Source organism: Populus nigra, chromosome 1 (genome assembly GCF_951802175.1).
Source record: "Populus nigra chromosome 1, ddPopNigr1.1, whole genome shotgun sequence".
Lineage (NCBI taxonomy): Eukaryota > Viridiplantae > Streptophyta > Magnoliopsida > Malpighiales > Salicaceae > Populus > Populus nigra.
Genome location: NC_084852.1, coordinates 45164621 through 45176979, shown reverse-complemented (window position 1 = coordinate 45176979; position 12359 = coordinate 45164621). Strand labels below are relative to the sequence as shown.

At 33.8% G+C, this 12359-nt stretch overlaps 1 protein-coding gene across 2 annotated transcripts; it reads right to left on the bottom strand.

Annotated features, from left to right (window-relative positions):
* Positions 1–5056: 5056 nt before the first annotated feature.
* LOC133699089 (uncharacterized) lies at positions 5057–6821 on the bottom strand. Of its 2 annotated transcripts, none has more exons than XM_062122230.1 (3): positions 6665–6821; positions 5561–6199; positions 5057–5472 (listed from the first exon to the last, which is right to left on the bottom strand). In XM_062122230.1, exons 2-3 carry the CDS (start codon positions 6170–6172, stop codon positions 5257–5259), a joined length of 828 nt encoding a protein of 275 aa, XP_061978214.1. In that variant the 5' UTR covers positions 6173–6199; positions 6665–6821; the 3' UTR covers positions 5057–5256. The 2 variants fall into 2 exon arrangements, with proteins under 2 accessions (XP_061978214.1, XP_061978222.1); XM_062122238.1 differs by having other exon boundaries at positions 6601–6740.
* Between the last annotated feature and the right edge of the window lie 5538 nt (positions 6822–12359).

Here is a 12359-nt window from a genome sequence, read left to right as displayed (position 1 = left end):
TCATTTCTACAAAAAAAAAAAGGTTACAAATTTATACAAAATATAATCATTCAATATTTAGATTTAATAAATTAAATATAAAAACTACAATTAATATTTAAAAGAGAATACATAAAATACATAAGAAATTATAATAAAGTCAACAAACAATCCAAATACATAACAAAGATAATACAAACTCAAGCAAGACATAATAAAAATAAACATATATAATTAACACTCAATTACTAGTTTCTTTGAGTGTTATAATCATTCCACATGGTTGATGCAATCATTTCTCTTTTTGTTATCCACTCCCTATTCTCTTCCCTCTCCTCCCGTTGACTTAAGTTGATTGTTCGTCTAATTGGTTCACTTTCCGAACATATTTCTTCCATAAGAAAGTCATTTGGATCAACTCCCATAATGTGATTATGAATAATACAACATGCAAGCACAACATCTACTTGTGTTTCATAAGACCAAAAAGACTTTTCATCAATTGATCTAAAACGACTCTTCAAAATACCAAACCCTCGCTCAATAGCAGTTCTCAAAGAAGAGTATCGAAGATTAAATAGCTCCTTTTCATTTTCTGGTGAATGTTCAGTAAACTCGTTCAAGTGATATCGAACTCCACGAAAAGGAGAAATGATTCCTTTTCGAATACCGTAACCAGCATCACCAAGATAATATTTCCCTACAAATTAGAAAAAAAACCTATTACTATCTTTAGCTAATTAAACATTTTATATGTTTATTGCATATAATAAATACTTTATTATATACCTTCTGGAATTTTTAGACCACTAGGTCTTGATAATGCATCGCCTAAAACCCGTGAATCATGTGCACTTCCTTCCCAGCCAGCTAAAACATATATAAACTTCAAATCAAAAGTTATAGCTGCTAAAACATTTTGCGTTGTTCCTTCTTTTCGACCTCGAAACTTTCCTTGAATCTCAACAGGAACATTTGCAGGAACATGGGTACCATCAATTGCTCCCACGCAATCCTATATAAATATGAAAAAATAATTTATAACCTTCTTTTCTAGATGTAATTAATTAATGTATAACAATATTGGTATTGTTCTCATACCTTAAAATAAGGATAGAATCTTCGATTATTCAATATCTCTGCGGGAACTGTATCGCCTGGGTCTTTAATTAGGTGTTTGTATAACTTAAGAACTGCTTTTAAAACAATTCTAAAGTAACGATGGATAGTTTCAACAGACCTATAATATATACCACTAATAAAACGAAATCTTTGGTTTTGGCCTACAATTTGTAAGAACACAATTACTTGCTCCCTAATAGACACATTTTGAGTTGATCTTAATAAGTCATGACTTGTGAGAACATCACACAATTTATATAAGACAACTGGTTTCATACGAATTTGTTCAACGTAATGTCTATCACCTCGATTCAAAATGCTATCCATATAGAATTCTCGTTGAGCAATGGCATTTATACGTGGTTCTCTTGGTATATAATTTCTATTTCTTTCTTGTTCAATAATAGCTACCCCTGTCGCTATCACAGTTACAGCTACTCCCATACATGCTGCATGAATAATCTTACTATCCATAACAAAAAATTGAAGTTTTCTGCTAACAAAACCTAAAAATTTGGGGAAATAAACATTAAAAAAGCATATAAAATACTTACATAATCAATATAATAAATTATGCTCAAAAAAGCTGATTCCCAACACAAACAATATCTTAAAAGAAATAATTATATAATGAATTCTGTATCCCAAAACAAACAATATAATAATTTATTAATAAATACTGTATATAAATATTTAATAGCCTCAAGTTTTCTATCCAAGCCAAATCAGTTTTTTATAACTGTGTAATATTTCTACCCAACATCAACACATATAATATTTCACTGTCTAAAATATTTCTACCCAAAACAATTCCTATTTCACTACTGTGCAGCATCATCAACCGTTGATAAACATAGTCAAACCATATACTCTTCACTTATCAAGCTTATAACCCATATCTCCACCCGGCTTAACCACTGTCAAATATTTCTACCTAACAATAACGGGTATAATATTTCACAGTCAAGATTTAGCCAAACCAATTCCCATTTCATCATCAGCATCATCAACGCACACATCACTGTGCCTCATCATCAACACACACACACACACACATCACGCCTAGAAAGCAGAGGAAACGCACAAAGCAGAGGAAACACATATCATCAACTCATCAACAGAGAAGGAAAATCACATCGGGTGGGTCGGGTTCTACTGGAAGAGAAGCAATTGAAGAAAAGGAGATGAAGATGAAGAGATGGAGGGGAATTGAAAGCATATGTGATCGATTACACAAAAGGAGAAACAGAGCATGGGTTTGTTGTGTTTTTTTCACAGAAACCAAACAAAATGTTTTGTTTGGTTTCTGTGAAAAAAACATAGGAAACCCGATTCTGTGAAAATAGCATAGAATGAGAAAAATGGGTTTGGGTTTGCTGGGTATGGGTTGCTGTGTATGGGTTTGCTGTGTTTGGTTTCTGTTAAAAATGCAGGGGTTTTGGTTTTCTGTGTATGGGTTGCTTGGCGAAGAGGTGGATCGGCAGGGAAGGAAACGGGGCTGAAGGGCGCCTTTGGCTTAACAAAATAATGGGTTTTTTTGCGTTTGCTGTGCTAGCAACAGTGGCGAAACACAGGAATGGTTTGGGCAGAACGAAGGAATGGTTTGGGCGAAACGAAGGAATGGTTTGGTTTTCTGTGTATGGGTCCTCTGTTTGGTTTCTGGCAACAATTCTGGGTTTGCTGTGGCTGATTTTTCCAGGGGTTTGGGTTTGTTGTATGGGTTGCTTCCCACGGGTTTGAATTTACACAGAGCATGAGAGCATGGGTTGCAGTAAAATTAACAAGATAAACAAGGAAAAAAACACAACAAATATATCACAAGACATGCCATTATAACAACAGAAAAATAAAAAAGATGAAAAACATAAGATAATAAATAGACATTTGAGGAAAAAAATTTACCTGGAAGAAAGCTGTGAGAGATGCTTCCAATCGATCTGGGTAAATTATTTGGGAGAGAATGAGAGTTTAAGGATTTGTTGTATTTTAGGAGAGTGCACGTTTTGTTAAAGAGAAAGGAAAGTGTTTTCCTTAGAATAAGGAAAGGAAAACACTTTCCTGACATAAAGGCTTTTGTTTTCCTTTGACCAGAATTAAGTTTCCTTTGACCAATTTTCTTTGGGTACACCAAACATGGAAAAGTGAGGAAAATAGTTTCCAGGAATTCATTTTCCTGGAAACAAACAAGGCATTAGTTGTGCTACTAATGAGAGTGTATTGTTCAAACATTAGTATGTATTGTTCAATAGATGATGTAAATATAAATAAATAGATGAGTTATATTTATATATTTTAAAATTACTTGAATATTATATTATTGAATTGTTTTTTTATTTATTTTACATGTATCTGTCTTATTCTTGTAAGAGCAGCATTAGTGATGGATTAAGAGAATTAGCTCAATGGTTTGTTGTTTATACACACATATTTATCTCTCCTACATATTACAAGTTCATTAAACAACAGCTAACAAGGAGCAGAAACACCCTGTGATATCAATTAATAGAAAGAGGTGCCCCCGTTCATAGAGGGGGAGAGACCTAATTATACATGCGGAGATCCATATGAGCTGGAAAATCAGCACATATTTTTGTTTTATTTGTTTATTTATTTATTTGAGAATTAACGAATGCATGGTCTTAGGCTGCCAAGATAAATTTATTTGATATCGTTTCAAAGAGGATGGGTAGAAAAAGGCTCCTTCGGGAAAGAAAGAAAGAAAAAAAACCCCTCTTTATAACTAAAAAAACCATGATAAAATTACGAAGAAGCTCCTGAAAATTTGTTTTATTTTTTTTTATTTTTTAAAATAATATAATCATATTGTCATACTTGCAAAACATAAAAAGACCAAAAGATTCTTGAACCTCAAATTTAAAAAATTTAGCGAGTATGTCTAATGTCTTACCTCAAGCAACTCATCGACCAAGTTAGCAAAAACCAAGATTCATGCTCTACATAGCCAGGGACAATGGACAACAAGATGCAAAGTTGTATTCCACGGCAAATGCAATATGGAAAAGGTCCATTATCGTTCAAGAAAAGAAAAGGTCGATTAAGCATTTTGACGTGGGAAATCAAAATGTATTGAATATTTTACCTCAAATTGAAGAAAGAAAATCGAATTATAGGAATCGTTCTTTCATCTTCCATTTTCTTGGCATAAAGCCCTCACGACCTCGCCTTTCCCATAATCATCACATGCTTAATCGAGTAGTAGTTAATGAACTTAATGTCGCTGTCAATCATGTGGCAACTTGCCTTTCAAGTTCAATGCTACAATTGCCCTCAGACTGCCTCTTTTTGTTGAAAAGAGGCGGAATGGAAAAAGGGAAAGCTGCTGCCAACAAAGGCTTGCACTTAGGCAAATTTATCAGCCCAGGCCCCAAGGACCATTTTCCTAATAGTGGGATATTCAGTTGCAGCCTTGAAAGATATGGGATCGCCCAACTTGGTTATTGCATGGGTCGGACACATGCCAATTCAGAATGGCCTTTACTTATTTCGAGAGCACAAGCAGCCAAGACATTTGCCCACAACGGCTCGATGGATGCTTCCAACTCCAACCAGAAATTTGCAGTGCTCAAGAATCAAGGAATTCGCAAGTGTAAGATTATAACTGGTGCCCAAAACAAGGAAAATTAAGATTCCTATTCCCACTAATGTCTCTTAACCTCTCAACAATCAAAGAATTATGGAATATCGTTGAGTGGGGGATTTAAATCATGGATAAAACAAGCGATACATTGTCATCAAGATATGGCTACTGTAATTGGCTTTTATCATGTGTGTACATATGTACGCTTTGAACACGCCATATTAAACAACTGCTACGGTACACTTTTCCAACACCCCGAGGCCACAGTTTTCCCTTACGAAATGGAGCTCATGGGGCTGAACTCTTGAAGAATGAGCCACGGAGTATAGGTGGTATATAAATAGCTTGCCCGGCCTCTTGAAGCAAAAGAGGAATTCATTAATTTAGCAAACATCAAGAATAAACACAACAGTCAAGATTTGCAATGTTCAAGTCCAAGAGGTTATAGAAGAAATAAAAGTCTAGTTGCTGGTAAAAACATGTCCTTCTCCAACAAAAAATCCTTAAACAAGTAAAAGAACTGCTCCAAGTGTTACGATAAAAAAAACAGAAATGAGCTAAGCAGCCTTCTTATATGCAGATGATTTGGGTTTGCTTGCAGCTGCAGAACGCTTGTCCTCTGCCATCTTTGATTCAATTTCATCCCTCTCCCTGAAATAAATCTCGAAAGCCCGTGGAACGAATTTCGGAATCAAAAAGATAAATAGATTGATTGAGAAATATGCTAGATTGGCTACTGCTAGACTCCTCCCAAACCAATACCACGCAATGTCCTGAATCAGCCACATGAATTGTGTTAAGCCAATTAACTCTCATCCAAGTTAAAACTGTATTATGGAAAAGAAATTAAGAACTATTCACCTTAACTTGAGCATTTGCTGGTAGAGTTTTGTTAAGCCACACATCATTAATCCAATCAATGATGACAAAGATCCTCCTGACCGTATAAAGCAAGGGTACCAATGCCCTCACAGGTGGTGAAAACAACGACAGACCGCTTACTATGTTCTCAGTAAGAATCTGAAATGAGAGCAAGAACAAATGGGGTGTTGCTGACCGGACTGCATGATCATCACCCCTTGCAAACCCACCCAACACATAGGATAGAGGCAAGAAAAGCGCTATGGTAGTTCCCAAAATGACGTAGAACCTAAAAAATCTGCTTCCTTGGAAAATTTCTGATGAGGTTCTGCCATATGAAGGGAAGGCAAAACGCGAGAGGGCTAAAAGATAAGCAGAGGTAAAGGCAGGGAAGACTAGATCAAGTAGTGGGACAAGGCCACTAACTGAGAAAACCATGATAAAAGCTACAAGTTGAAGCTCTATAGCACGCAATGATCCCATTACTCCTCCAACCACAGAATTCTGCTGTAGCTGTTGTTTAAGCGGAACCTCTTGCTGATGCTTCGTTGCTGAAGTTGTGGTTCCATCAGACTCACGTGGTGGGGTCACAGCGAGAGAGACACCCGACATTCCTCCTTCAGCTTGGTATAAATTTCTCTGTATTATAAGTTTGTGAACTCGGAATAAGAACAGGGCATGTAAAGAATGGAAGCAATGAACATGTCTTGAGCAAAATTAGCATGAAATGTCGATGAACTATCAGATAAAAAATGATTGTCTGTACAGAAATCAATTAAAATTAAAGAAGCTGACCCTGGGATTTATTAAATAGAAAAACGACTATTAATATATGATCAGCAACCCAAGCTACAATTGGAGAATTATCCATCCTAAAACGTTAAGAAAAGTACTAAAACAGGCTAAAAAAACATTTAACATTACTGACATGCAAAGCAGCACACGAAGATCAAAAGTTAATATTCATCTGATAAAGATAGCACTGAGGTTTTACACTCTGAAGAAACAAAATGAAACCACGGAAATGAAACAATACTTACAAAAGAACCTTAAAACAAAGGGATTGCTCGTTCGAAACCAAGAAGATAGAAAGAGAGATCTCACCTATAGATACAAATGAAAGAATCATTCAAAAGTATGGTCACCGAATAGAAAGGATCATGGATGAACCAGCGGAGTGGAGTGGATATTGTTGAGTTATTAAAAATGTAAAGCAGCGCTGACTATGCTGCATGTGTAATTGCCATAGCGTGCCAGGTGGCTGCTCTTGAACGTGGGATACTGTCAGCCTTACACTTGTCAATCAACTATTTTTAGGGTAGATTCGAATTGCTGCTGCAGGGCTGGCTCAGGACTGTGCTCTCAAGTAGATCTCAACACAGCCCGTCTATTCATCCGGAAGGGGACATTATATGGAATATAAAGTGGTAAATTTAGTTGCATTTCTTTCTGTGGTTGAAACGTTTTGTAATTTATTTAAATAAAAATTATTTGAAATTATTTTTAGATTATTTTAATATATTAATATTAAAAATAATTTTTTAAAATAAAAAAATATTACTTTTATATATTTCCAAACAGAATATATTTTAAATGGCAAGATTGATGTTCAGTTCTCAATTCATTCCATGCACAGGTCATATAGTGGCTGATGAGTCATTTATAATAGTGTTTGTAATAAATTATATTTTTTAAAATTTTGTTTTTTATTTAAAATAATTTTTGTATATATTTTTTGAATTATTTTAATATTAAAAATAATTTTTAAAATATATAAAAAATATTATTTTAATATATTTTTAAATAAAAAAATATTTTAAAAAACAACCTCGTTTAATTTAATTTTTTCCGTTATCCACGTTCCAGCAGCCACTACCCCCCTTTCTATGACTAGCATAGTATTCCCTGGAAAATATCTTTGTAGTGCTGTCGGTAGAAATTGATTGAATCCATTAACCGTTTCGGTAGACGCCAAATAAGGTAAACTTGTTGCGTACAAGAAATTATAATTGAACTATGAGCATGGACCGTTAAATCTCTCTAATGTGGGTGAACTTAAAACATTTGATTTTACAACATTAATAAAATGTTTGAAAGGGAGCAAACACTTTTAATTACAAAATGAGTTTATTTTTTTATGAATTTTTAAAAATTTATTTCAATTAATAAATAGCTTTCTAAATCTTGTTTTACTTAGATAGATGTAATATAAAATAAATTTCATTTAAATAAATATTTTTACATATAAGTTTATAATTTAGTTCTTAAATTAACAAATTGAGACTTGATTTCTCATATATAAATACAACAAGAATTTTGTTTTTCTTTATTTTTAATGATATGTTTGCATAAAAAATATCACTATAATTTCTCGGTCATTTATGCATGATTCCAGTACCAGGGTTTCATAAATCCATCAAAATATATATTAGGAACACATCAATAAATATTCTTTTCATATAAATATATATCTAATATACAATGTAAAAGAATGATAATGAGAAAATATAATTCCATTTAAAACTGCATATTTACTATATGATATAATATGATTTTATTATTTATAATATATTTTATTTTCATACCAAACATATTATATATCAATTAATTTTATACTATATAAAATAAACCGGACTTTATGGATTGGCACAACGCCATAGCTTATAATTCATTGATAGATCCAAATAAAATGAACCCAAAACCCTCCAAAAAAAAATCCAAACGATTTCTCCAAAATAAGCTCAACAAGAAGACACATTGAGCTCGGGCTTGGTATCCCAAGCCCAAAGTATATCATGGAGTCTAAGAAAAGTGGGCTTGGGCATGGTAGCCTGAGCCCAATACTTGTCATAGATTTTTCTAGAACCTCATGCGAGTCCTTCAATATATTATATTGATCCAATAAGTATTATTTTAAATAAAATATAACTTAAAATATCATAAAAATAAAATTATTTTCAGCCCCTTCTCCCCACAAAAGGATAAGATTTATAAATTATAAATACACAGTGAATTCTTCAAGTCAAATGTTCATGATATTTTTTCTCTACTGCATATATATTTTTCAGATCATCTCTTTTTATATTATTATTGTATTTTTTTCTCTAAAAAGATATTTATTTAAGCATTAGAGAGTCACCAATTCCATCCAAAAAGATCTTTTGCAGATACTACCACAAGTTATCTTGATCTACCAAGTATCAAGTATAAACTATCAATCATCTTGGTCACGAAGAATGGATAAGATTACTATGATCAATTAATTAATCTATTATCCAAACAGAATCCTATTCCTAGACTATTTGAATGTTTATGGACATCATAACTAGTAATTTTATGGTTTGAACTAAGATCTTTACATAGAAATATCCTAAATGCAACTATTAAATGATGTTTAAAGTGGACTGCTTCTTGCTTACAATGTACAAATATCATCATGAATTTAATTCTCCAGACTAGCAAATCAAGTTCAATATAGAAGATATTAAACAGAGTTTTCTAAAATAAACGAACCCTTTCTTGCTTATTACACATTTTCAGGTCTTTTATATCTTATAGTTTCTTGACTCTTTTTTTAATTGAAAGCAAATGCACACAGTGCTGTGTTTTTTAATGCTTGATTGGTTTTTGTAATATATATATATATGGCGGAACATAGGATGACTTCAAGATTTGTCTTTCTTTGTTGGGATATTGATATGGTGTGTGTGGGTGTGGGTGTTTATAACGTGCATGCGTTCTTTTATTCCCAGTTTCTAGAACCACACGACTCCATGCTCTGCACGTTGTGCTTCATGTCTCGATAATGATAAAGTTAGATTACTGAACTTTTTAAGTTTTCTGTCACCTGCAATTCTAGGGTTGAGCATGAACAGACGCAAAGAGATTGTTCAAGAGATTACCAAACATATTTATAGATTAAAATTATATATATTAACTCATTTTTATTATAAATTATTTAAAAGTCATAATTCCAAAGTTATATCAAATCAGATCATGTAGCGAAGTAGAAAACAAATCAATCTATCCGCACCCAACACAGGCCAGCGTAGCATCCAGAATATTCTATGAAATAAAGACAAAAACTATGACGGCACCCATTGCGCAAGGTGGGAGCTTCTTTGTTCTTGTCTGTCAACCAGAATACAAAACGTAAAAGAAGACAAAGTGCGATCTATTTTATGGCTGGTGTCTAAATCCTATAATTCAATGAGGTCCCTGTGCATCCATGTCTCCTCGATCGTGTCCCATATTGCTGACAGCCCAAGAGGACGATAACCACCTTTCCCCCATTATAATTACGTTTACAAACGTTGTTTAAACGCCCGTACATGTGATTCAGTTCATTAACCATGCACCGCAAGTTCTCATGTCCCTCTCGCTAACCATGTGTGGAAGAATAAGCATTCAGAGAGGAATAAAAGTTCAGATACATAAATTTTTATCCTTTTTTATTTTTTCAAGAAAATCCAAAAAATACATGTTTGATGCATATGCGTTATTTTTTTGCTTCTTCTCTCTTTGTACGTGCCATTATCAACTGCCAAGAACTCTTTCAGTCAGCTTCTTAACCAATACCAGCAACAAGCCCACCTCTATAGCATTAACCTCCTTCTCTCCATCAGAGAACAAACTGACTCACTCTTCTCTTTTTTTCCCCTCACTCTAAGCCTAACCTCAACCACCACCATGAGCAACGCCCTCTCTCAAACCCTCAACACTAGTAGCAGCGACGGATTCTCCCTCACAACAACAACTCTCTGTGTTCCTCTCGGCCAAAACAACTCCACTAGCTTCAGCCACCAGCTCCTCAACATCATAGAAACCTCTTCCAGTACCAAATCCAACAATAACAGCTCCAGCAGCATCGTCACCGACTCACCGTGAGTACCACCACTAATGACTTCTCATCTCTTATTTAAGCCACCCACGACTCTATCTCTCCAGCGGCCAATACTCTCTTTCTTCTCCACGTCATCCATATGTAAAAGAGACGAAGAAAGTGTTAAAAGAAAATCAAGCACAGAATAGGCAGTTAGCTTAGTCAGTAATTGAATCTTTAATTAATTATTAGTTTCTTTATTCATAAATATCATAGGCAATAGTATAGGATCTTGATGCTAAACCATCAGCATAAGTTGTAAACCATCAGCATAAGTTGTAAACTTTGCATACTCTGAAATATAAAAATAAGAATATCATTCTAGTGAAACAAAAAAATCAAATCCAGAGAAAAGATAAAAACCAATTGTTTTGTGTTAATGATTTATTTGTTTGCAGGTGACGATTACTCTCGCCACTAACATAGAAGTGAAGATTAGAAGGAGATAAGCCCGATCCATTTTTATTTTTTTTATCTTTAACGGTAACGATTTGTGAACCCATACACCGTCACTGTTATCTTTGTTTTCGAAAGTCTTATAACACTGCTTTCTTGATTACAACAACCTTCTCAACTAATTTCTACTTCTAACCATCTATATAGTGGTCCAATGATAAAAGCTTGAGACCAAAAGGTTTACTTTTTCTGTGGTCTCAGGTTCGAATCCTGTAGTTGCTCATATAATGGCCACTGGAGGCTTACATGGTCGTTAACTTCAGGGCCCGTGGAATTAGTTGAGATGCGCGCAAACTAACCCGGACACCCACGTTAAACTAAAAAAAATTTCTAGTTCTTGAAAGTTCCATCCATAATCTTAAATTATTTTTGTTGATAAATTACTAAAATTTAAAAAATTGTAGAATAAAATGTTTATTATTGTGTATAATTTTGAATTGTATGAACATTATTAACTTAGTTTGGTATGTGTTTTTTATTACCACAATCGTTTTGTTTTTTAGTCTTATTGCATTGTTTTTTTGACGTTGTTATACAAGAGGAGTATTTTCATGATTTTTGGGTTTGGGATGTGATAAGTTAAAACCCTCAAAGACTAAAAATATTTTAATCATAAACATACTTCTAAAATACTTAAGATTTATTTATTAATATCTTACTTGTCAAAAAACTATCAGAACTTTTTATATAAAATAAAATTAAAAAACTTTACTGAAATAAACTAAAAAACCTATTTCCTTTCAATAAAAATAAATAAATTAGAAGAGCATTGTAATACAACATAATTTTAAAAGCTTATATCACAATCTCTCCCGCACATAATTTTATAATTATTTTTTAAAATTATAATTTATAGTTTTCAAATCATAATAAAAATCAATAGCAATAACTTTCCCAAACACACATGCCAGGGAGTTGCTGCCTTTCTATCTCATCGCTCAGTTGGTGGAAAAACTTTAGGTAATCTCCATGGATAAAGAGCCGTTGAGGTGATTAACGTCAACGAGACAACGACATCAAAATAGAAAAAAACTAACAGATAATCCCACGTCATTTTTTGACCGTTGCTTTGAATGCCCCAACCTCAGTTTCATTACCACAATCGTAAGTAACGCCGGGCAGAAGCCGCACACGCACGTGCTCCCTCACGGGCACATAACAAATTTGAGCACCCTCATTGGACAGCCAAAACAAATGGTCCCCACTTTGCTGACTTGGCGAAATCCGATTTGCTCTTCGTAGACACATCAGCATCCACCTACCACCCAATCCGAAAACATGCCAGCTTATCGCCACCAACAACTGCCTCTAGTAGAGCATAGAATAAATTTATACAGATGGAGAAACCACAATGCAGCCCTCCAATTACACTGTGATTTCATGTGAGTTTCTTACTTTCAAAATTAAGCAATTGCATCATCAATGAATTGCATAACAAGTAGTGGTAAATAAATAAATTAA